Source organism: Anguilla anguilla, chromosome 9 (genome assembly GCF_013347855.1).
Source record: "Anguilla anguilla isolate fAngAng1 chromosome 9, fAngAng1.pri, whole genome shotgun sequence".
NCBI classification, from domain to species: Eukaryota; Metazoa; Chordata; class Actinopteri; order Anguilliformes; family Anguillidae; genus Anguilla; species Anguilla anguilla.
This window is the reverse complement of record NC_049209.1, coordinates 51,269,108-51,291,351: the sequence shown is the minus strand read 5'-3', so window position 1 is coordinate 51,291,351 and position 22,244 is coordinate 51,269,108. Positions and strand designations below refer to the sequence as shown.

The 22,244-nt window shown below is 50.4% G+C and overlaps 1 protein-coding gene across 11 annotated transcripts in view; it reads left to right on the top strand.

The window, feature by feature from the left end:
• The window catches only part of fryb (furry homolog b (Drosophila)), an 84,632-nt gene extending 63,452 nt beyond the window's left edge, over positions 1–21,180 (top strand). For 3 of the 11 annotated variants that reach the window (XM_035433973.1, XM_035433966.1, XM_035433972.1), the window contains exons 39-63: positions 733–918; positions 1,469–1,670; positions 2,283–2,404; positions 2,815–3,002; positions 3,326–3,420; positions 3,811–4,436; positions 4,938–5,035; positions 5,652–5,822; positions 6,516–6,656; positions 6,803–6,982; positions 7,311–7,475; positions 8,506–8,580; positions 9,576–9,782; positions 11,228–11,236; positions 12,432–12,596; positions 12,840–12,983; positions 14,378–14,544; positions 15,280–15,484; positions 15,890–16,039; positions 16,454–16,552; positions 16,761–16,844; positions 19,323–19,340; positions 19,963–20,073; positions 20,262–20,470; positions 20,846–21,180. In XM_035433973.1, the coding sequence (XP_035289864.1) occupies positions 733–918; positions 1,469–1,670; positions 2,283–2,404; positions 2,815–3,002; positions 3,326–3,420; positions 3,811–4,436; positions 4,938–5,035; positions 5,652–5,822; positions 6,516–6,656; positions 6,803–6,982; positions 7,311–7,475; positions 8,506–8,580; positions 9,576–9,782; positions 11,228–11,236; positions 12,432–12,596; positions 12,840–12,983; positions 14,378–14,544; positions 15,280–15,484; positions 15,890–16,039; positions 16,454–16,552; positions 16,761–16,844; positions 19,323–19,340; positions 19,963–20,073; positions 20,262–20,470; positions 20,846–21,113 (4,085 nt within the window). In that variant the 3' untranslated portion in view covers positions 21,114–21,180. Of the gene's footprint in view, positions 1–732; positions 919–1,468; positions 1,671–2,282; positions 2,405–2,814; positions 3,003–3,325; positions 3,421–3,810; positions 4,437–4,937; positions 5,036–5,651; positions 5,823–6,515; positions 6,657–6,802; positions 6,983–7,310; positions 7,476–8,505; positions 8,581–9,575; positions 9,783–11,227; positions 11,237–12,431; positions 12,597–12,839; positions 12,984–14,377; positions 14,545–15,263; positions 15,485–15,889; positions 16,040–16,453; positions 16,553–16,760; positions 16,845–19,322; positions 19,341–19,962; positions 20,074–20,261; positions 20,471–20,845 lie in introns of those variants that run through there. The other 8 variants (XM_035433967.1, XM_035433970.1, XM_035433971.1 and 5 more) reach the window with 8 other exon arrangements.
• Positions 21,181–22,244: the final 1,064 nt, after the last annotated feature.

The window sequence follows — 22,244 nt, the reverse complement described above, 5'->3', positions numbered from 1 at the left end:
ATGGCGATCAGATAAGCGGAGGCCCTGCAGTCTAAAGAAGCCGCCCCCCCCCCCCCCCCCCATAATTAAGGTCTCCCCGAGGGGTTGAGTGACATTTCACATCTCTGTAATTCAAAGAAGCGAGAAAGGACTTAAGTGGCTGAGGCATGGGGCAACAAGGGAACGTGGGAAAGAGCTCTGCGAGCCCCCCCCCCCCGCTCTGTGACCCCCCCGCCCCCCCTCCTCCCCCTCCCTCCCCCCCCCTCGAGTTTATCTCCACCAGTCCCCTGTATGTCATCCATCTGACACCCCTCCCACTCCCAAGCTGCTTTTCCAGCTGCGCTCAGACCCTGATATCATATCTCCCAGCCGGGAGCATGTGGAGCAATTTCTGCGAAGCAGCCTTGGCAATATGTACGTTCGTATACACCCTGCATTCCTTCCTGGCTAACTCTTTAAATCAAAGACATTAATATTGTTCATGAGTTACATGACTAAATCCAAGCAGTGTCAGAGCAAATTAATATAGAAATGATGATTTAAATTGTTTAGTTGCTTTAAAGGATGAGGACTTTGTCCTGACAGGCGAATATGTTTTGCACTTCAGCATTTCTTGGACACTTTTACAGATTGGCAGTCAGTTCTCGTATTCCCACCGGCCAATGAGGAGCAGTGTGGCGTGTGATGTCATCAGACGCTGTAACGCGCGATGTCGTGCGTGACGTCGCGTTTCTCTCCGTTGTTTCCGGGCAGGTCTGGATCACTACCGGCCGGAGGTGTTCGAACACAGCAAACGCCTCCTCCTGCACCTCCTCCTCACGCTCTCCTGCAACAACAACTTCCAGGTCATCGCCTCCGTCCTACTGCTCACCAGGGAGATGAGCGACAACAAGGCCCTGACCGTCAAATCCAGCTATCAGCCTGAATACCTGTACACAGGTAAGCACAACCAAGCTATCAGCCTGAATACCTGTACACAGGTAAGCACATTAACTAGCAGTCTGAATACCTGTACACAGGTAAGCACATTAACTAGCAGTCTGAATACCTGTACACAGGTAAGCACAACCAAGCTATCAGCCTGAATACCTGTACACAGGTAAGCACATTAACTAGCAGTCTGAATACCTGTACACAGGTAAGCACAACCAAGCTATCAGCCTGAATACCTGTACACAGGTAAGCACATTAACTAGCAGTCTGAATACCTGTACACAGGTAAGCACAACATTAACTATCAGCCTACCATCCTCACTTCCTGTTCAGTTCTCTTTGACACAGCTGTAGTCCTCCTGACAGGAAGTCTTTATTCGTTTATTAGTTTGCTCGCCATTTAATAAATTGATTACTCTTAAACATTTATTTTATATCATTCCAACCTTCCCAGACGGGTGTGATATACTTTACGACACTGTGGAATTGATAAATTAAAAGGCAACAAAGATAATTAATCAAGGTGAACTCTCTCCCGTGCTCACTTCCTGTCCAGGGGGCTTTGACTTCCTGCGGGAGTGCCAGGCCTCCCCGGTGGCGGACTCGGGCCTCAGCTCCTCCTCCACCTCCTCCAGCGTCAGCCTGGGCAGCAGCAGCGGGAACCTCCCCCAGATCTCCCTGGAGCTGGAGGAGCTGGAGGAGTCCTCCACAGAGGCCGAGGAGAAGACCAACAAGCTCATCGAGTTCCTCACCACCAGGCAAGCACATAAACAACAGTTTAAATTTTTATTCTCAACAATATTCAGAACAGAATGCCTCTTTCATAGTGATCACACATTTTGGTCACTAACTCAGGAATTCTCAGGAATCTGCCGTAGTGTTTTCACACTTTTACCACACCTAAGGAGTTAAAGTATTTCAAATACTTGACCCAGATCTGGACCATACTTATCCAGTTTAGCTGCCTCCTGGCTTTACTGTACGGCCACACCAACTGAGCAATAGCACCACCTACTGTCCGTCTGTGTAATTACCATTTGCTTTGACCTGTAAGACCAGGGAGGGGTGTGGTGTTCATTCTCCTTAAGCTTGTTTGTTTTTGTTGGATGAAAGACATTTTCATCTGTGGATCACTTCTCTGTGTAGTGGGGTGCTGCAGCTTGCCTCTTTCTAGGACAATTTCCCAGCCCCTAGTTCCCTGAGTGTGATGTCACGTCCTGTTATGCGACTGTTTTATGGCAACTGCGTGATTTCACGTCCTGTCATGTGGCTGCTTGTTTAATGGTGGCCATGTGATGTCACATCCTCTCATGTGACTGCTTGTTTCATGGCGACCGTGTGATGACATGTCCTATCATGTGACTGCTCAGGGCGTTTGGACCCCTGTGGTGCCACGAGGACATCACTCCCAAGAACCCGAACTCCAAGAGCGCCGAGCAGCTGGCCAACTTCCTGCGTCACGTGGTCTCTGTGTTCAAGGAGTCCAAGTCAGGTGAGCGCCCCGCCCACTGACTCCTGTCACTCAGCGCCCCTCTGTCTCTCTTCTGTCTCTCCGTCCTCTTCCTCTCCCTCCCATATTTACCTCTATCTGTTAGCATCCACCTCTTCTGTCTGTCTCTTTGTGTCCTTCTCTCTCTCGCTTTCGCTCTCCTTCTCTCTCTTCACCTCTCGTATTGTTCCATCCATTTCTCCACCTCTCTCAGTATCCCCCCCTCTCCCACCAAGTGCTGTCTTTCTCTCCCGCTCTCTCTCTCTCATTCTCCCTATCCCAGCTCTGTGTTTTTAGGGGTAATCCCAGTCCTCTCTCTGTCACTCTCATTTCTCTGTCTCAGTTCCTCGTTCCTGGTTTCGGAAGGGTAAAACCTGTTCCCCTCTCTCGCCGTCTCTCCCGCTGTACCCCAGACTTCCACCTGGAGGCGCAGCTGAGCGACGTGGCCCTGCAGACGGCCCTCTGCAGCTCGTCCCGCCACTACGCCGGGCGCTCCTTCCAGATGTTCCGCGCGCTCCGCCAGCCCCTCTCCGCCCACGCCGTGTCCGACCTGCTGTCCCGCCTGGTGGAGGTGGTGGGCGAGCACGGGGACGAGGTGCAGGTGAGTGCTAATAATAATAATAATAATAATAATAATAATAATACATTTACATTTAAACCGAAGCATAAAAAAATAAAAATGAAAAAAAGGTGTTCTAGAACTCCTTCAGTTACCAGTAGCGATTGTGACATCAGCATTAGAATGTTCAGTTACAAACATTCCAATCTCATGTTTGTGACCTCACACCTTAAAGGGTTAAGACTGGAATGTGTGAATATGGGTGTATCTGAGCAGAGCTTGAGCTCCAGGCCTGCTGTTCTCCTGTAAGCAGGGTTTTATTCCTGGGGGTGAACGGTGTTCAGCTCTGTGTTCTGTTACCCCAGGGGTACGTGATGGAGGTGCTGCTCACCCTGGAGTCCGTGGTGGAGAATCTGGCTGAGTGTCTGAAGAACAGCGATCTGATGGCTGCTCTAACCAGGTGGGCTTCCTCATTCTCTCTCTCTCTGTTTATATCTCCTCCTTCTTTCTATTTCCATATCCTCTATCTCTCCATTTCAATCTCCTCTTTCTCTCTCTCTCTCTGTTTACATCTCCTTCTTTCTCTCCATTTCCATCTCTTCTTTCTGCCTCACTTTTTTTCTCTATGTCTATTTTTCTTATAAAAACTAAAAATGCATTGGTCTGGAAAACAGTGAACAACATTGTTAATGTTGTTGTCTTCTTGTAAGGTTGCAACATTGCAATTTATATTCTGATGTCATGCTGATAATGTGACTACAGTGTGAATATATATAATGTATTTTTCCAGTAATTGCAAACACTATGATTAAACCCCTTTTGTTTTTCCGTTCATTTTTATCGCGAGCAGGGCCTCGTCGCCGGACTTCCTAACCAATGGGAAGCTGACGTCCAACAGGAAGAGCACGGGGCAGCTGAACCTGCCAGGAGGGGGCAGCACCGCCGAGCGCAGCCGCCACCAGAGGAGCTACTCCGTCCCCAAAAAGTTCGGGGAGAGCGGGGACCGGTCGTCGGACCCGCCCCGCAGCGCCACCCTGGACCGCATCCAGGCCTGCACCCAGCCGCCCGGGATGGGACGGAGCACCCGCAGCTCCTCCTCCTCCTCCCGGGACAACAGCGGGGGCGGGGCCACGGACCCCGCCCACGACCCCGCCCACTCGGGCCACCCGGCCAACCTGCTGGCCACCATCTTCTGGGTGGCGGTGTCGCTGATGGAGTCGGACTTCGAGTTCGAGTACCAGATGTCCCTGCGGCTGGTCCACCGGCTGCTGGCGCGGGTTCCCCTGGACCGGCCGGAGAACCGGGAGCGGCTGGAGAAGCTGCAGGCCCAGCTGCGCTGGAGCGGGTTCTCCGGGCTGCAGCAGCTGCTGCTCAAGGGCTTCACCTCGCCCGCCACCACCGACCTCACGCTGCAGCTCTTCTGCCAGCTCACGCCCGTCTCCCGCGTGCCCGTGGTCGACACCTCGCAGGCCATCGGTGAGGGGGCCCCCGAAACGCCGCTCGCATTTCAAACTGACGTGCGCCAGCATTTCAAATCGACGTTCACTCGCCGCCTCTCCTGCCCATCGAATGGTGCCGTTCCTTCAAGATTCTAAATGGCGTTTGTCAGAAGGAAGCATTTCTGCATGAGGAGATGTGATTTTTTAAAAATAAATATATTATTTAAAACTCATTTTAACCCCTTAAGGTGTAAGATCACAAATATGTGATTAGAATGTTCTTGACTGAACATTCCAGTGCTGATGTCACAATCACTACTGATGACTGAAAGCAACAGCGTTCTAGAACACACTGACATTCCAAAAAACTTACTCGTCAAGGGGGTCAAATATTTTTCCCAATAACTAGTAAGTTTTGGTAACGAGTTTTTATGCAAGACACCGTTTTAAATGTAAGAATGAAAATTTGAAAAAAGGGTTTAAATTACGAAGCACTTTGGTGAAATTCGTGACGGCGTTCCTCTCCTCCGTTCGGCAGGCTTCCCGCTGAACGTGCTCTGTCTGCTCCCGCACCTGGTCCAGAACTTCGACTGCCCCACCCAGTTCTGCAAGGAGAGCGCTGAGAGGATCGCGCAGGTGGGGACCACACTTTCAGCCTCCATTTTGTCCACATCCACCCTTTGCCCATCAGCGTGTTCCTGGGTGGAGAAGATGGCTTCCGTGCTCTCTGATATTTAATATTAATATTTAATATTATCTGTGACCTCACACTGCAGCTGCGTTAAAGAACAGTGGATGTGTAGCATAGTGGTTAGAGAACTGGGCTTGTAAATTTGAGCTTGCAGGTTTGATTCCCAGGGGATGATCTACTGTTGTACTCTTGAGCAATGAACCTGAATATCTTCAGTAAAAATGTCCAGCTGTGTGGACTGTAATGGATTTTGTGTAAATAATGTAAGCTGTGTATGCTGCTCTGGATGAGAGCATCTTTTTCAAATGGAAGCTTTTTGTGTCACCCTGGATTACTTACCTGCAACCAGCAAAGTGGGAAATATTCTTAGATATCTGTATAAATATTATTTTAGAGCTCTGATTGTAAATAGATGTGTGAGTTTGACTGAGGATGTGTGTGCGTGTGTGTGTGTGTGTTTGCATGCACGCGTGTGTGTATGTGTGTGTATATGTGCGTGTGTGTGTGCATGCATGCGTTCATGTGTTCATGCATGTGTGTGTGTGTATGTGTGTGTCTCAGGTGTGCCTGGAGGAGAAGAACACCAAGCTGTCTCACCTGGCCCATGTGATGACACTGTATAAGACCCACTCTTACACCCGGGACAGCTTCTCCTGGGTCAGCGTGGTGTGCCGCTACCTGCACGAGGCCTTCGCCGACATCACCCTCAGCATGGTCACCTACATGGCCGAGGTGAGCTAGCGCTAGCCTCACACTGGGATTACATCACTGATGGAGCGCTAGGACGCTAGAACATTAGCCAGCAGCTGTGCCACCGTGTAGCCATTCCTCTGAATCACTGCTGAAGCTGAGCAGAGCTGGGCTTGATTAGCACTTGGGTGGGTAATCCTTTGGGATAACGGCTGCTCCTGGGAGAGGTTTTATCAGGCCAATAGTGGGCACACTTCCGATTTGGACCAAATGAAAAAAAAACATCCGATACTTCAGCACAGAGATGGGTGCCATTTAGTGTAGAAGGTGCTGAAAGAGATTAGAGTTAACCCTTTAAGGTGTGAGGTCACAAATACGTGATTAGATTGTTCTTGACAGAAACATTCTAATGCTGATGTCACAATCACTGCTGGTAATTGAAAGATTCTAGAACACTGGCTTAGAATTTTGAAAGAAAGAACATTCCAAAACACCTACTCTTCAAAGGGTTAAAGCAACGATAAAGTCGATGAAGATCCCATGGCATTTTTCAGAAGAGGAGAGGTTTTCGCTTCTGTGCTGTGGTCAAATTACCACAAAAAACGGACTCCCTACATCTGAAATGATCCCTTGCATTCCTGCCCCCATTGATTCCCCACATCATCTATGTAATGAGTGAATCGCACATTTCATATGCTCCACTGGGGAGATTGACCTTCATGCTATTTTTGGCAGCTGTTGGACAAAGGCCTTCCCAGCATGCAGCAGTCCCTCCTGCAGATTATCTACAGCTTGCTGAGTCACATGGACCTCAGCGGCATCCAGTTCAAGCCCTTCAACGCCGAGGTGCTCAAAACCATCGAGAAGTTTGTCCAGGTGAGAGGCGTACATTTCACCTCCTGTTGATTCACCTGTGTTAGCGATGATGATGCAACAGTCAGCTATTTTTACTACAACTTAACAGTTTTTATTATTACTAATGAGAGAATAAAAGCGTGTGTGTGTGTATGTGTGCGTTGCAGACTGTACACTGGAAGGAGGCCCTGAACATCATGAAGCTGGTGGTGTCGCGTTCGGCCAGCCTGGTCCTGCCCTCCTATCCCCATGGCGACCTGTCCCACATGGAGGTGAGCCGCGTGTGGGACGGCTCCTCCAAGGCCCTGCCGGGGAAGACCCTGGACTTCCACTTCGACATCTCCGAGGTACGCCTCCGTGGAACTACCATACACCATTTACTCACATCATACCCCATTTACTCACACTGTGATTTACTCACACTTTACTCACACCATTTACAGTGTACCCACACACTGAACACCACACTGTGCTTTACTTATACGCCAAACACCACACTGTGTGTGTGTCTGTATGTGTACGTGTGCGTGGTAGCCTCCTGTAGCTGCAGTGTTTGAGCCTAACCGTGCGTGTACGTGTGTTTGTGTGTGTGTGTGTGTGTGCGTGTGTGTAGTAGTAGCCTCCTGTAGCCGCAGTGTGTGAGCCTAACCGTGCGTGTACGCGTGCGTTCGGCAGACTCCGGTGATTGGCCGGCGGTACGATGACCTGCAGGGCTCGGCGGGGCGGGACGGTAAGACGCGCGCCATCGCCGTCACCCGCAGCACCTCCTCGGGCTCGTCCGGCTCCACCTCCAACAACGTCCTGGTGCCCGTCAGCTGGAAGAGGCCGCTGTCCTCACAGGCGAGTGTGGTACCCAAACCGCAGGACCTCCGCTGTCCTGCAGGGCGGCGCTCTCATGGAGGGGATTTGGTGGGCGGGGTGGATTTTCCGCAACACTACTTGCTGTGAGGTGGTCGTTGTTTTAGCCCAGGGATTCTCAACCCTGGTCAAGGAGAGTCGCAAGGCATGTGGTCCAGGATCTTCTGGTTCTTTGTGGTCACTTTGCACTTAATTAATCAATTAGAGCAGTTGATTAGACGGTTAACTCCCCTCACCTGGTTAATTGGGTGTGAATTTGGTGCTGATTTTAAGGGGAAAACAAAAACCAACAGAGCTTATGGCTCACCAGGACGAGGGTTGTAGACCACTGGCACACCATATTAGTTATAATTAGCGGTATTCAAGTCAAGTAAATGTATTGCATACTCACAATATATTACTGTATTTACAATAGTTACTGTAATGCATTGCACACCCTCTGTGTTTTACTGTATTTGAACTAGTTTCCATCTGAAACAAGGATCCCCAGCCCTGATCCTGGAGAGCCGCAGGGTCTACTGGTTTTCGGTGTTACTCAGCACATAACTGATCAGTTAAAGCTGCTGATTAGACCGTTAACTCACCTCACATGGTTTCCTGCGTCTAAATCAGTTTCTCATTTCTAAGACAACAAAACAGAAACCAGCAGGACTGAGGGTTCAGTACCGCTGTTTCAGGGTTCTGCCTGTTTGTGTTCGGGAGGGAGACAGTGCGAATCCTTCAAAACTGTAAACTGTTTTAGAACAGAGCTCACACCCTCCAGAAAGAAAGTCTTTCACAACATTATTGTTAGCTTTGAGAAAGGTAGGAATTTGATTTCAAAAGACAGTCTTGGGTAAGATCATGGGAAGTAAGGGAAGGCCGTTCATTTTGCTTGATGGCTGAACCTTTGTTTGGGTTTTTTTTTTTAAAACTAGTTTTTCTCCAAATCAGTCACATGTACCAGAGGTGTCACGTGACTTGGCGAGCCTCTCCAACCGCTAACTTCTCACTCTCTTTGTCTCCTTTTCAGAAGAGGACACGGGAAAAACTTGTCAATGTGCTGTCGTTGTGCGGACAGGAAGTGGGACTCACCAAAAACCCGTCGGTGAGCCAACTGATTTTTTTTTTTTAAAACATGATGCTAGCAGGCAGCGGAGTGACAGGGAGACTACAGGAGCACAGAGAGATGGGCAGACGCCATGCTGTTAACGTTAGAATGTGACTGTTAGCGTGTGGTTGTTAGCATGTGACTGTTAGCGTGTGACTGTTAGCGTGTGGTCATTGGCATGTTACTGTTAGCGTGTGACTGTTAGTGTGTGGTCGTTAGTATTTTACTGTTAGCGTGTGACTGTTAGCATGTGGCTGTTAGCGTGTGGTCGTTAGCATGTTACTGTTAGCGTGTGGCTGTTAACATGAGGCTGTTAGCGTGTGGTCGTTAGCATGTTACTGTTAGTGTGTGGTCGTTAGCATGTTGCTGTTGGTGTGTGGCTGTTAACATGAGGCTGTTAGTGTGTGTTGGCGTGTGTTTGTTTGGCGTGTCCCCGATGGCGTGCGTCTGTTAGTGTGTCTGTTGGTGTGTCTGTTGGTGTGTGCTCGATAGCATGTGCTTGATAGCATGTGGGTGATGGCGTGTGGGTGACTAAGCTCAACTGAAGCAGAAGGTCTGGGTGCTGAAGTGATAATGAGAAACAGCAGGTGTGATCAAGTGCCATCCTGTGTGTCTGTCGCTTTCCATCTCTCTCTTTCTCTCCCTCCTCTTTCCTTCTTTCTTCATCTATTTCTTTCCCACTTTCTCTTAACCTCCTAGTCGCTCCCTCTTTCCTCTACCTCTCTCCCCCCACTCTCCCTTTCTTGCTTTCCCTCATCCTCTCTATCCATCTGTCTCCCTCTTATTCTCTTTCTCTCTTTTTTGTCCTCTCTCTCGCTCCCTCTCTCTCTCTCTGTACTAGCTTTTTATCAGTTGTTTTGCAGCCATGCGCATAGCTAGCTTAGTACTCCAGCCTCGCCGTTTGGTTGGTGTTGCTGTACTGGTGTATATGGTATAGTGATGTTGATACAGATGGCGGTATTGTTACTGACGCTGATACCGGCGCTGTCCAGCAGGGCGGTGATGTTTTTGGCGGTTCTCCATCCCAGGTGATCTTCTCCTCCTGCGGGGATCTGGACCTGATGGAGCACCAGCCCAGCCTGGTGTCGTCGGAGGACGGCGGCAGGGAGCCGGAGAACATGGACGACACCGCCTCCGAGCAGCAGTTCCGCGTCTTCCGCGACTTCGACTTCCTGGACGTGGAGCTGGAGGACGGGGAGGTGAGCGTGGCGGGAAAAACGGAGAACGTTAGGCCGGCTGTTAGCACGTTAGCACGAGCTGAGCCGCTGCGCAATCGGGAATCTGTTTATCTATGACAGGCATTCTGGGTTTTTTTGGGGGATTTCAGACCTTGTAAATAATGAGGAGAGAGTGCTGTTTCATGGAACCCAAAGAGGGCAGGACTACTGTGTAATATCAGTGACTCACTGATTCGAACCAATCAGGTGTTTTGCCGTGGAGGACCGTAACTTTTGATTGGGTCAGACAAGCCAGTGATTGACAGCTCATTGTAGCCCCACCCGCTGATTATGGTTGCAAGGGGGAATAATACTATTTAGCCAATCAGTAGCTTAAGAACTTGAGTGCTCAAAGACACCAAAAACTTGCTAATGTAGTGGCCACCCAAGCTTTGATAATCCTGATTTCAGTTTGAAGTCCATGATTTGAGTTTGAGATTCCTGATTTCAATTTGAGGTCCCTGCTTTATGACAGGAAATCCATGAATCTCTTTGACAACCCGAGACCGGGACAAACACAGTTTTATAACTCACTAGATTCTCTCCTAGACATTGTAGGTTTTTAGCTTCAGCGTTCAAATATGTCCAGTTTTCGAACAGATCCAGAGATAGGCCCCAAAATAATACATTTGATTTTACTATTTTTGCTGGGGAGCCAATTAGCATATTAGGCTGGCTTAGGAATGTCCTGGTCTTTCGTTTTTTGAAAATCAGCGATGTTAGAGGAGCATAGCGGGTGTAAAACATCCCCCTGCTGCTGCTGTAAAGTTGTGCTCGTTCCTTCGGGAGAAACATAATTGGAACACGAGTTGGAAATGCACTGTCCTAACAAGGGTTAGCGATGTCAGCGCTTTCCAATTAACCGCCAAAAAACTGGAGCTCAGCTCATTTGCATAGTGCGAAAGCAGAAGTTGACCTGTTTCTCAATCCCCCCCCCCCCCCCCCCCCCCCGCTGAGCATACTAGCGCCCTAATCCCCTTTTAGATAAATCCGGCAGTGGCACTTTTTATCGCGTACGCGTCGCTGCAGGACCGCTTCCTCGAGTCGGGTTGCGCGGCGGCGCGTTAGCGTAGCCGCGAGGGGGGATTTCCGGTGGCGTTCCTTGTTATTGACGTCCTTTTGTTGCACAACCTCGTTACTTGACAACGGAGGAGTTGCTGAGTGCGGATGCAAGCCGTTCCCCCCAACCCCCCCCCCCCCACGCTGCCAGTTCGTCCGTTTTGCACCAGGGCTCACAACATTTGCTGACGCTAGCGTTTTAGCGCTGTTAGCATGGCTAGCTCAGCACTGTAGCAGCATTAAGAAAAAAATCACCTTTGTGGCAACGTTAGTTTGTCCAAATGAAAGCACTGTGGACCTATGAAAGACTCTCTCTCTCTCTCCGTGTTTAACGCCATTTCTCTTTCTGTCTCTTCCGTGCCCTCCAGGAGCTCCAGGTAAGTCTCGGCCCGGTTAACCAGCCGCCAGTGTGCTTAGCGCGTGGCGGAGGGGCGGCGCCTCCTCCGCCGTAGTAGACTTGTTGCCATGGCGACCCGCGACAGAGCTTTATTTTTTGTGTGCATGAGCTTGGTACATGAGTCAGCACCTCGAGCACCGCTGGTTTGCTTTGCGGTTCTGTTTGGCACTGCGTGTCACGTGATACGTACTGGACCTGGGCCAGGAAAGTACTTGAAATACTTTAACTCTTTAGCTGCAGGGTGGAATTTTTTCTGCATATCCCAGAGAATTCGCTACAAAACATGCTAACCAAAACGTACTATCATATGAAATAAGGTTACTCCAGATGAAAATTGATTACTTTTTTAAAAAAACTTCATTCATCTGCAGGTATTTTGCTGGTGTCTAAGTGGTTTAAAGTATTTCATATAATTAAGTGACCCAGGTCTGATACGGTCTCATCTTTTGAAGTAGGATTTAAAAACCAAAAATTACCTTGTTTAATGTTCCTGCAAATATCCATGCCTAAAAATATAAAACCAAAACATAATATTCCTGTGTGAGTCAGTCTGGGTGCAAGTGTCTGGTAAACACCTAAGTGTTTATGAAGTGGAAATATGTGTGAATTGTGTTTGATTAGTGTATGTATTTGTGTATTTGTCGCAAGCCCAAAGAGATTGCTTATGTGTTGGTGTTTTGCTATGATGCTCCAGGATGCTTTGTGCATGAAGGTCACAGGAAACACACAGAGTGAGCCTGCCTGCACACAGTGGAGCGTTCAGTGCACCCTGCCCTACCGTGTGTGTGTGTGTGCGTGTGTGTGTGTGTGTGTGTGTGTGTACCCATGAGTAAGTGTCTAAGTGGGGATGTTGTGTGTATATGTGAGTGAGTGTGTGTGTGTATATGTATGAGGGAATGAGTGTGTGTTTATGTATGTATGAGTGAGTGGGGATGTTGTGTGTACCAATGAGTGAGTGTGTGAGCGTGTGTTTGTGTATAATGGGGACTCTGCGCTCTCTTGCAGGGGGAGAGTGTGTGTGTGTATGAGTGAGTGTGAGTGTGTGTGTGTGTATGTGTGAGTGTGAGTGTGTGTTTGTGTATAATGGGGACTTTGCTCTCTTGCAGGGGGAGAGTGTGTGTGTGTATGAGTGAGTGTGTGTGTTTGTGTATAATGGGGGCTCTGCTCTCTTGCAGGGGGAGAGTGTGGATAACTTTAACTGGGGGGTGCGGCGGCGCTCCCTGGACAGTGCAGACCTGCTGCAGGAGCTCCTGGAGGAGAGTCAGCACTCAGACACCACGCCCAGCCTCGCTAAGGACTCCGATGAGTCATCGGAGGAGGAGTCTCTCACTGCCAGCCAGGTACTGTCACAGCTAGGGAGACCTGTGTGTGTGAGTGTGAGTGTGTGTGAGTGTGAGTGTGTGTGAGTGTGAGTGTGAGTGTGAGTGTGAGTGTGAGTGTGTAGTATCAGTGTGTGTGTGTGAGTGTGTGTGTATCAGCATATGTGTGTGTGTGTGTGTGTGTGTGTGTGTGTGTGTAGTATCAGTGTGTGTGTGCGTGTGTATCACACGCGTACATATTACCATCGCTCTCTCTCTTCGCAGACCATGAACCTCTCTCCCTCCGAGGAGACCAATAACACGGACTCCCTCTCCACCTCGTTCGACACGACCTCGGCCGACCCCCACTCCCTGAACGCCCGGACCCCCAGCTTCGAGGCGTCCCAGCCGGAGGACCCCGCCCAGCGGGTGAATACGGGCTTCGCTTTGTCCGAGCTGCTGGGACAGCCCCACCCCTACCCCAACCCCCACCCCTACCGCACCTCCATAGTGGAGTTCTTCGCCAGCGCGGCCCGATGAAACTCCCGCCCCGTCTCCCGTGGGCTTCTGGGATGGAGGGTGGCATGGGGGGGAGGGGAGGAGGGGGAAGGGTGGTTGATATTGGGTGTTGGGATTTTGGTTTGGATTTCTGTCACTTTTTCTTTCTTGTATATACATATCCCTATAAAAGGGAATGGCAAGGTCCAGCTATTGGTGGGGTTGGAACTAAGATAGCCGCATTTCCCAGCAACAATGCTCTACACTCAAAATCTTAATCTATCTGCTTTAGCTTCTCTTTCCCCCTCTGCTGATTTTTAACCCTTCAGCTGCTGAGGCTAAGCAGTTCTCTCCTCTGACCTCTAGGGGGCTCTGTGGGTATCAAGAGAGGGTTTCTCTCTAGCCCTCTCAGTGGCTATGGCAATGTGTACAACTGGTGTGGGGTGCAGTGTAGCTTCAAAAAATACGGAATTTCAAGAAAACAAATCTTTTATGGGGCTTGGGTGACAAATCCGTGCACATTGCCTGTGGCTGAGAGGGGGTGTTTTAAGCAGATGGGACATCCAGTCCCCTGGCTTTCCTGAATTGGCACAATTTAGACACACTCAAAAAGAATGAAGTGTGAAAATGAACAGAAAAGGCTGCAAGGATTGAGCGAGGATTGTGGGATAAGGTCAGTGAAAATAAACACCTTTTGAGATTATTCTGGAATATAATAATAATGTGTGTATATCTTGATTTTGGTAAAAAAAAAAAAATTTAAGTGGTTAGGGATCGTGTGTATTTGCCATTGCTGAAGCATTGTGGTTAGGGATCGTGTGTATTTGCCATTACTGAAGCATAGTGGTTAGGGATTGTGTGTATTTGCCATTGCTGAAGCATTGTGGTTAGGGATCGTGTGTATTTTCCATTGCTGAAGCATTGTGGTTAGGGATCGTGTGTATTTGCCATTGCTGAAGCATTGTGGTTAGGGATCGTGTGTATTTGTCATAGCTGAAGCATAGTGGTTAGGGATTGTGTGTATTTGCCATAGCTGAAGCATAGTGGTTAGGGATCGCGTCTATTTGCCATAGCTGAAGCATAGTGGTTAGGGATCGCGTCTATTTGCCATAGCTGAAGCATAGTGGTTAGGGATCGTGTGTATTTGCCATAGCTGAAGCATAGTGGTTAGGGATTGCGTCTATTTGCCATAGCTGAAGCATAGTGGTTAGGGATCGTGTGTATTTGCCATAGCTGAAACACAGTGGTTAGGGATCGTGTGCATTTAGCTGCCCTGGACCCCCTTGGTCTCGTCTCTGAGCTCCGTTTGTTTTTTCTCCCATCAGGCTGAGGTTTTGGCCGAGGACGAGGACACTAACGTCCACGAGGACGACCTGTCCCTCTCCGCCAACGACCTGCCGGCGGGGTTTGACTGCAGCGACAGCTTCTCGCTGGAGGCGGAGCACAGGGAACAAAGGGCGGAGCTTGACCTGGACCCACAATGCCTGCCCAGGTAGGGGCTGAGTCACTGGGCCGAAACAACTATTACTCAGGCTTACGGGGACCTGTTACTCCAACACATCCTTATGGGGACCTGTGACTCCTACACATCCTTATGGGGACCTGTTACTGTAATGCATCCTTATGGGGACCTGTGACTCCTACACATCCTTATGGGGACCTGTGACTCCTACACATCCTTATGGGGACCTGTGACTCCAACACATCCTTATGGGGACCTGTGACTCCTACACGTCCATGTGAGGACCTGTTACTGTAACACATCCTTATGGGGACCTGTGACTCCAACACATCCTTATGGGGACCTGTGACTCCTACACATCCTTATGGGGACCTGTGACTCCAACACATCCTTATGGGGACCTGTGACTCCTACACGTCCATGTGAGGACCTGTTACTGTAACATATCCTTATGGGGACCTGTGACTCCAACACATCCTTATGGGGACCTGTGACTCCTACACATCCTTATGGGGACCTGTGACTCCAACACATCCTTATGGGGACCTGTGACTCCTACACGTCCTTATGGGGACCTGTTACTGTAATGCATCCTAATGGGGACCTGTGACTCCTACACATCCTTATGGGGACTTGTTACTCTTGAGAGGAGTCTCTGTGCATGGACATGTTTTCCATGTTTCCGCACACGGCCTACGTGTGGCGCCGTCGCGCTCCCTGACTCTGCGCCCCATCTGCTCCCATTATTGGTTGCCGTGGTGACAGCCCAGGAGAGGAGAGGGAGGAGCTCCAGGAGTCCCGCCGGTCCCCGCCCCCCTCGCCCTTCTTCTCCGCCATCCTGGCGGCGTTCCAGCCCGCCGCGTGTGACGACGCCGAGGAGGCGTGGCGGTGCCACCTCAGCCAGCTGGTGTCCGACTCGGACGGGTCCTGCGCCGTCTACACCTTCCACGTCTTCTCCTCCCTCTTCCAGGTGAGGCCTGCGTGGGGTACCTGGAAAGGGCTGCGTACGCGGTCTCTCGGGATAAAGTTTAAAAGATAGGAATACGGTGGATTTCTGGACTGACAAAAGATGAGCACTGACACACACATACAACAGCACGAACACACACACCCACAAACACACACACATATATATAATAATGATGCATGCATATTTTTCATATTACACGCTGTTAGGATTAAAATATCTTACACTTGGGAGCACTATCTCATTAAGCAGGGATGTGTCATTGCTCTGGGTATATGTATTATCATATTCAGGTAGTACAAATACTATATAAACATTTATTTTTATATATAAAACAAAAAAAAATATTGATTTTTTTGTTAACCTCGACTAAATTAGGCATCACAAAGTAACTGCCTCCCTTCTCAGAACATCCAGAACAAATTCTGCTCCTTGACCCACGACGCTGCCTGTTACCTTGGCGACGGTCTCCGAGGCATCGGCTCCAAGTTTGTGAGCTCGTCCCAGATGCTGACGACCTGCTCGGAGTGCCCCACCCTCTACGTGGATGCAGACACCGTGAGTGACCTGTGCCCCGTACTCCGCAAAATGATATTCATGTTGTTGTCAATAGTTGTTGGGTGGCCTGAGTCCTTAGACACTGTTCCAGTGTGTGGACAGGTCACGTCTGAGACACTGTTCCAGTGTGTGGACTGGTCACGTCTGAGACACTGTACCAGTGTGTGGACAGGTCACATCTAAGACATTCTATTCTATTCTTTTATATTCTCCTCTGCCCTGATGCTGCAGGCGCAAGCTTGTCTGCCAGGCTGTGTCATTGCAGTACCATGTGTTTCAGGAGCGGAGCATGCGATTGTCTACATCCTCCTGATCTGAAATATAAATGGAGCAGAAATTGGTTAAATAAGAGTTGTTTTCGGGACTGAAAGCTCAAGTTCCTGCCTTTTCCTGTCTCTCTACAACCTCTTCCAGATCCTCTCTTACGGGCTCCTGGAAAAGATGAAGTTCAGCGTGCTGGAGCTGCAGGAGTACCTGGACACGTACAACAACCGGGAGGAAGCAGCCATCTCCGTAAGCAAGACTGACACAGACACCCTCAACTCCACTGTACTAATGCATCAACAGCCTGATATCAGATACATCAACAACCTGATTTCAGATAAATCAACAAGCTGATATCAATACATCAAAAGCCCAATATCAGGTATTTCAACGCAGGGCCCTGGTCGTCTCACTCTTCCTCATCCTCCTCCTCCTCTTCCTCCCACTCTTTCCCCAGTGGCTGCGGAACTGCAAGACCACCTTCCCGAGGGGCTCAGGGATCGGGGTGATCACCTGCCAGCCGGGGGACTCCGAGGAGAAGGTAGGGAACGTGGTCCGACCGCGGTCACCTGGAGCTCACCTGAGCCCTCAGCTCACGGGGACAGAGCGTCTCCACCTGCTGTTTCTGCCCCGTAAGAGAAGGGCGTAGCTAGCAGTGCAGAATTTGAATTTAAGGACTAACTCACTTGAAACTAGGCCGCAGTTCCTACCAAAGAGACAAAATAATGATCTCTTGAGGAAATTGCATGGCTCTATTACAACAGTGGTCCTCTGAAATAGACTTGTTACAACTCATACAAAAAGTTTTTTAATCAGAAAGTGACAGCTTGACCTCATATGTGGAATTAGTTTTCTCTAATCTCTTGTCACTGCACATTACAGTGCACCAGATTCCACTCCAACCGATCTTTTGTTTCTCCCTGTCAATCACTCTGTCTGTGGTAGCCTTGTGAGTGAAATACTTTCATTTTCTCTGTATCTGTCGATCGCTACATCAGTGCACACTGCATTCTGACATTGCCAGTAACAAGCTCAAGCCACCGGGTGGCGCTGTGTTACAGGAATGTTTGGAGAATGTTGTGTGTCGGCTCCTGGTTGCTCCCTCCCCTTCACACACACACAGACACACACACACACACACACACACATACACAAATACACACACATGCCACACGGGGCACACATGCCTCACTTCCTCATTCCACTCCCAATGTGACCTTTGAACTCAGCCATGTCATCTCAGGCAGGAGAGAACAGGAACACATAATCTAGGCTCCTGGTTTCCCTAAAGATGAGGAAGTAACCAGCCCTCCATCAAGCCTGGACTTCAGCCCCCAGAGGGGCCTCTGCCTCCACAGCATGATCAGTCCAAACGTCCAAAAACACAAAAGTCCGGGAACACATTTCCACAGAAACCCACCCTGAAAATGCCTTCTTATTTGCTTTATTAATGCCTTTAAGAAAGAGGGGGGATTCAGCATTGTGTTTTGAATGGTTAGCACAGTCCTGTGTGCCAATCTCGTGCGAAAGCTGTCAAAGGAACTATCCATCGTCCCTCACTGGGAGAGAGTAGAGGAAGAGAGGTCAGAGGTCACTCGGCCATGCCAGGGGGGCCTGCTTCTGCACACCTGGTCATGTGACATGTTTCAGCCAGTGGAGCTGCAGACATGACCCCCCCCCCCCCCCCCCCCCCCCAATTCACAAGGCTTCAGATGCCATGAGGCTGCCCCTCTACAGAGAGTTGGAAAAAAAAAAAACGAAACCTCGAACCTTAGTCCCAGAGAATTGCAATGTTGGCTAGTTTCCATTTTGACCTTACAATCCACTGCCGATTCAGACCCCAGAAACCGGGGGAACCGAGTTTATCTATGCAATCTGTTTGCCCAGTTTATTTTAAATTTAATTGATCCGGTTTAATTTGTCAATTAATTGGTCGAGTGAACAATAAAGAGGTCAATAGCCAGGATCAGATTTTGGGTACCCCAGCAGACCCTGTGTCTGTCCTGGACCAGGGCTGGGGACCCCAGCAGACCCAGTGTCTGTCCTGGACCAGGGCTGGGGACCCCAGCAGACCCAGTGTTTGTCCTGGACCAGGGCTGGGGACCCCAGCAGACCCTGTGTCTCTAAAGCACCAGGTTTGGGGACCCCCACAGACCCTGCTGCTCTCGAGGACCAGGGTCCGGGACCCCCGCTGTACTCTGTGGTCCCTGTCCTCTGTGCCGCCTCATGGCATAAAATGGGGGAACCCAAAAAAAAGTTCCTGCGCCTCAATAAGACCAGCAGCTCCCTGCTTCGCTTGGAAAAGTCTAACTTACTTCCTGCCCCGCCTAACCCACAACTTCCCGCCCCAAAAAAGCTTTAAGTGTGTGGGTGACAGTGTGACACTCAACTTCTCCTAATCTCTCTTCACACACTCACTCTCTCCATCCCTTGCTCTTTTTCCTCTATCATTCGCTCCTTCTCACTGTTCTTTCTCGCCATCTCTAATTCAAGCCATACTTTCTTTCGTATGACAGTACACAGGCATAGTTCCATAGCCACTGTTTACATCAAACACAAATCAAGTCACAACAACGTCACGGTTGACTGCATTAGAGATGGCTGTCCTTAGTTATTTTTCAAAGACCAGTTATGGTGGTGATTATTTCATTGGAAAAAAATGCTTTAAAAATTACAATAACCATTTCAGTGTCTGGATGGTCTGCTGGCACACCATCACTTGATGACAAATTTCTGTCTTTATCCCCCTCAGCTATTCTCTCTCTCTCTGTCTCTCACTCTCTTCCCTTCTCTCTCCCTCTCTTCCTTCCTCTTTCTCTCTCTCTCTCTTTTGATCTCTCTCTGTCCCTCGGTGTCCTCTTTCTGCATGTACTTATGAAATGAAGCCATTTGATTGGCTACTGCTAACGCTGCGGGGCTGTGGATTGGTTGCGCTGCACTGTGCATGCTCTAGACACTGACGTCTCTCTCTCTTCCTTCTCTTAACTCCTCCCTCTCCTGCCGCACTCTTGTTGTGCAGCAAATGGAATCTCTGGCAGTAAGTTCCATTGAACGTTTCCTCTCCAATCCTGTCGGTCTACGCTGAATTTGGGTTTTTTTTTTCTCCGTGTACCAGGTTTTGCATTTAGCTGCAGTGTTTTTTATTTTTTTTTTAAACGCTGTCATTATATGATTATTAATTATTAGAAGTATGTTGCTTCCATACATCAGGGTCACAAGGTTGCCACACTGTTGCATTAATGTTTTTGCTGTGGTGCAGCATCCTTCCACCAATGTGCTACACATATATTACTGGCTTTGAGAGAAAATGCAAGATGGTGGTATTCCTTTTGTGAAGTGGCATGTGACACAACAATAAATGCAATTCTAAATGAAATTCATAATTGATAAATCCAGCTCTGTACTTTGCTATGGAGAGAGTTGCTTCTGAATTAGTGAAAAGGTTTCTAATATTAAATGATTAGTGCTTTAACGGTAGATTCTCAAAACACAGCCGATACGAATGTTGGCTATGGGCTATTGGTTGGAATGCAAGCTCAGTCATGAAATGCACATGTTGGTTGTTGAATAAAGTGTACAAAATACTGTGACGTGACATTATGCTCATGGGGTTTTGTGTGTGTGTGTGTGTGTGTGTGTGTGTGTTTTTGTCCCTCCAGCAACTGGAGTTGTGTCAACGCCTCTACAAGCTCCACTTTCAGCTGCTGTTGCTGTTTCAGTCCTACTGTAAGCTGATTGGTCAGGTCCACGCCATCAGCTCCGTCCCAGAGGTACAGGGTCCTCCTCACACACACACACAGATATATACACACACACATACACGCACACGCACATTCACTCACACACACACACACACACACTCACATACCAACACACACACACACACACACACACACTGTTGCCATGGAGACCGTGCCGTGTGCCTAACCTGCACCCCCCCCCCCCTTCCCCCGCTCAGCTCCTGAACATGTCCCGCGAGCTGAACGAGCTGAAGAGCAGCCTGAGGATGGCGGCGGTGGCGGTGGTGGGCGGCAGCCTCACCCCCCGCTCGTACCCGCGCACTGCCACGCCCACCTTCGCCACCTCCGAGGCGGCCGTGCAGGCCGTGCTGGAGAGCCTGAGGAAGAGCGAGTTCGCCACCGCCATCCGCCACATCCGCGAGTGCAGGTGAGACCCTCACACCCCCCTCCCCCTCACCATTCAGGGGACGCCCCACACAGTACCTGCTCTCTGAGCTGATTCTAAGTTGCGGGGAAAAACCAGCAGATTCTGTGGCTCTCCAGGGCCAGCGTTGAAGACCTGGCCACTGTTACCATAAATCATGAAACACATTCACCCATTATCTATCATCACAGTTTATCTCTATGGTATGCTGTTATTAAACAGACTGTGAATATATGTGCTGCTGTCATATATAAATGTTCCTGAAGTTGTGCTCCTCCCTCCCTCTCTCTCTCTCTCTCTCTCTCCCTCTCCCTCTCTCCACCCCTCTCTTCCTTCCTCCCTCCCTCCCTCTCTCCACCCCTCCCTCTCTCCCTCCAGGACGGTGTGGCCCAACGACATCTTCGGGAGCCCGTCGGAGGACGAGGTGCAGACGCTGCTGAACATCTACTTCCGGCAGCAGAGCCTGGGGCAGACGGGCTCCTTCGCGCTGGTGGGCTCGCGCCAGGACCTGTCCGACATCTGCGCCAAGCTGATGGAGCTCAACGGCGAGATCCGTCACATGACCCGCCGCGCCCAGGCCTACCGCGTGGTCGCCGCCGCCGCCGCCTTCCTCCCGGACTCCAGCGCGTCCGGCGCCGGCCTCTGACAGGAGGAGGAGTTCACCTGGCCCCCGCCCCCGTCCCCCTGCTCGCCCCCGCCCTCGCCCCTCTTCTAGCCCCGCCCCCTGCCCTCGCCCCTGTTCTATCCTCGCCCCCCGCCCCCGTCCTCACCCCTCTTCTAGCCCCACCCCCCACCCTCGCCCCTGTTCTATTCCCAGCCCCCGCCCCCGTCCTCACCCCTCTTCTAGCCCCGCCCCCCACCCTTGCCCCTGTTCTAGCCACGCCCCCTAACTCTGCCCTTAATCTAGCCCCACCCCCTACCCTCACCCCTATTCTAGCCCCACCCCCTAATTCTGTCCTTACTCCATACCCACCCCCTGCCCTCTCCCCTATTCTAGCCACACCCCCTAATTCTGTCCTTACTCCAGCCCCACCCCCTGCGCTCTCCCCTATTCTAGCCCCGCCCCCTAACTCTGTCCTCACTCCAGCCACACCCCCTAACTCTGTCCTTACTCTGGCCCCTCCCCTTGCCCTGGCTCCTACTTTAGAACCCCTTCCTGCCCCTAATCTAGCTCAACCCCTTGCACTAACCCATAGTCAAACCCCACCCCCTATCCTGACCCCTGCTTTAGCCCTGCCCCCTCCTGCTTTAGTCCCACCCCCTGCTCCCACCCACATCCCAGCCCCAGAGCCGGCCCCTGCCCTAGATCCTGTGTGGGGGTGCTGCTGCCCCTGCGTGGTAGGGGTGCCCCGACATCTTGCACCCGTGCTAGGGAAACTGGGGGAGGCCGTCCCGGCTCTCCTGGGCGGGGGTTGGTGGGGGGGGCCCAAAGGTGAACACGTTCCCCGGCTTTCGGCTGCACAGCAGCTCCTGACGGGACTGAGAGACGGCAGGCGCGGGACCGCGATGAGCTCGGAACCGCTGCTGAGCCCCGTCTCCGTTGCACTGGTCAGACAGTGAGACTGAACCACGATGGTCAAGCGAAGCACTGGCCTCACTGGCGGCACCTAGCTGCCGAGATTGGTATCGCACTTCCGCAACACGTATCAAAGAGGATATACCAAAGTCGGACGAACTTCTGTTTTTTTTTTTTTTTTTTTTTTTTTTTTGAGGAAGATTCAGAAAAAGTTTTAAACGCTGACAGAAGGTGGGTGGGCGGGGGTAATTGGGAATGTGC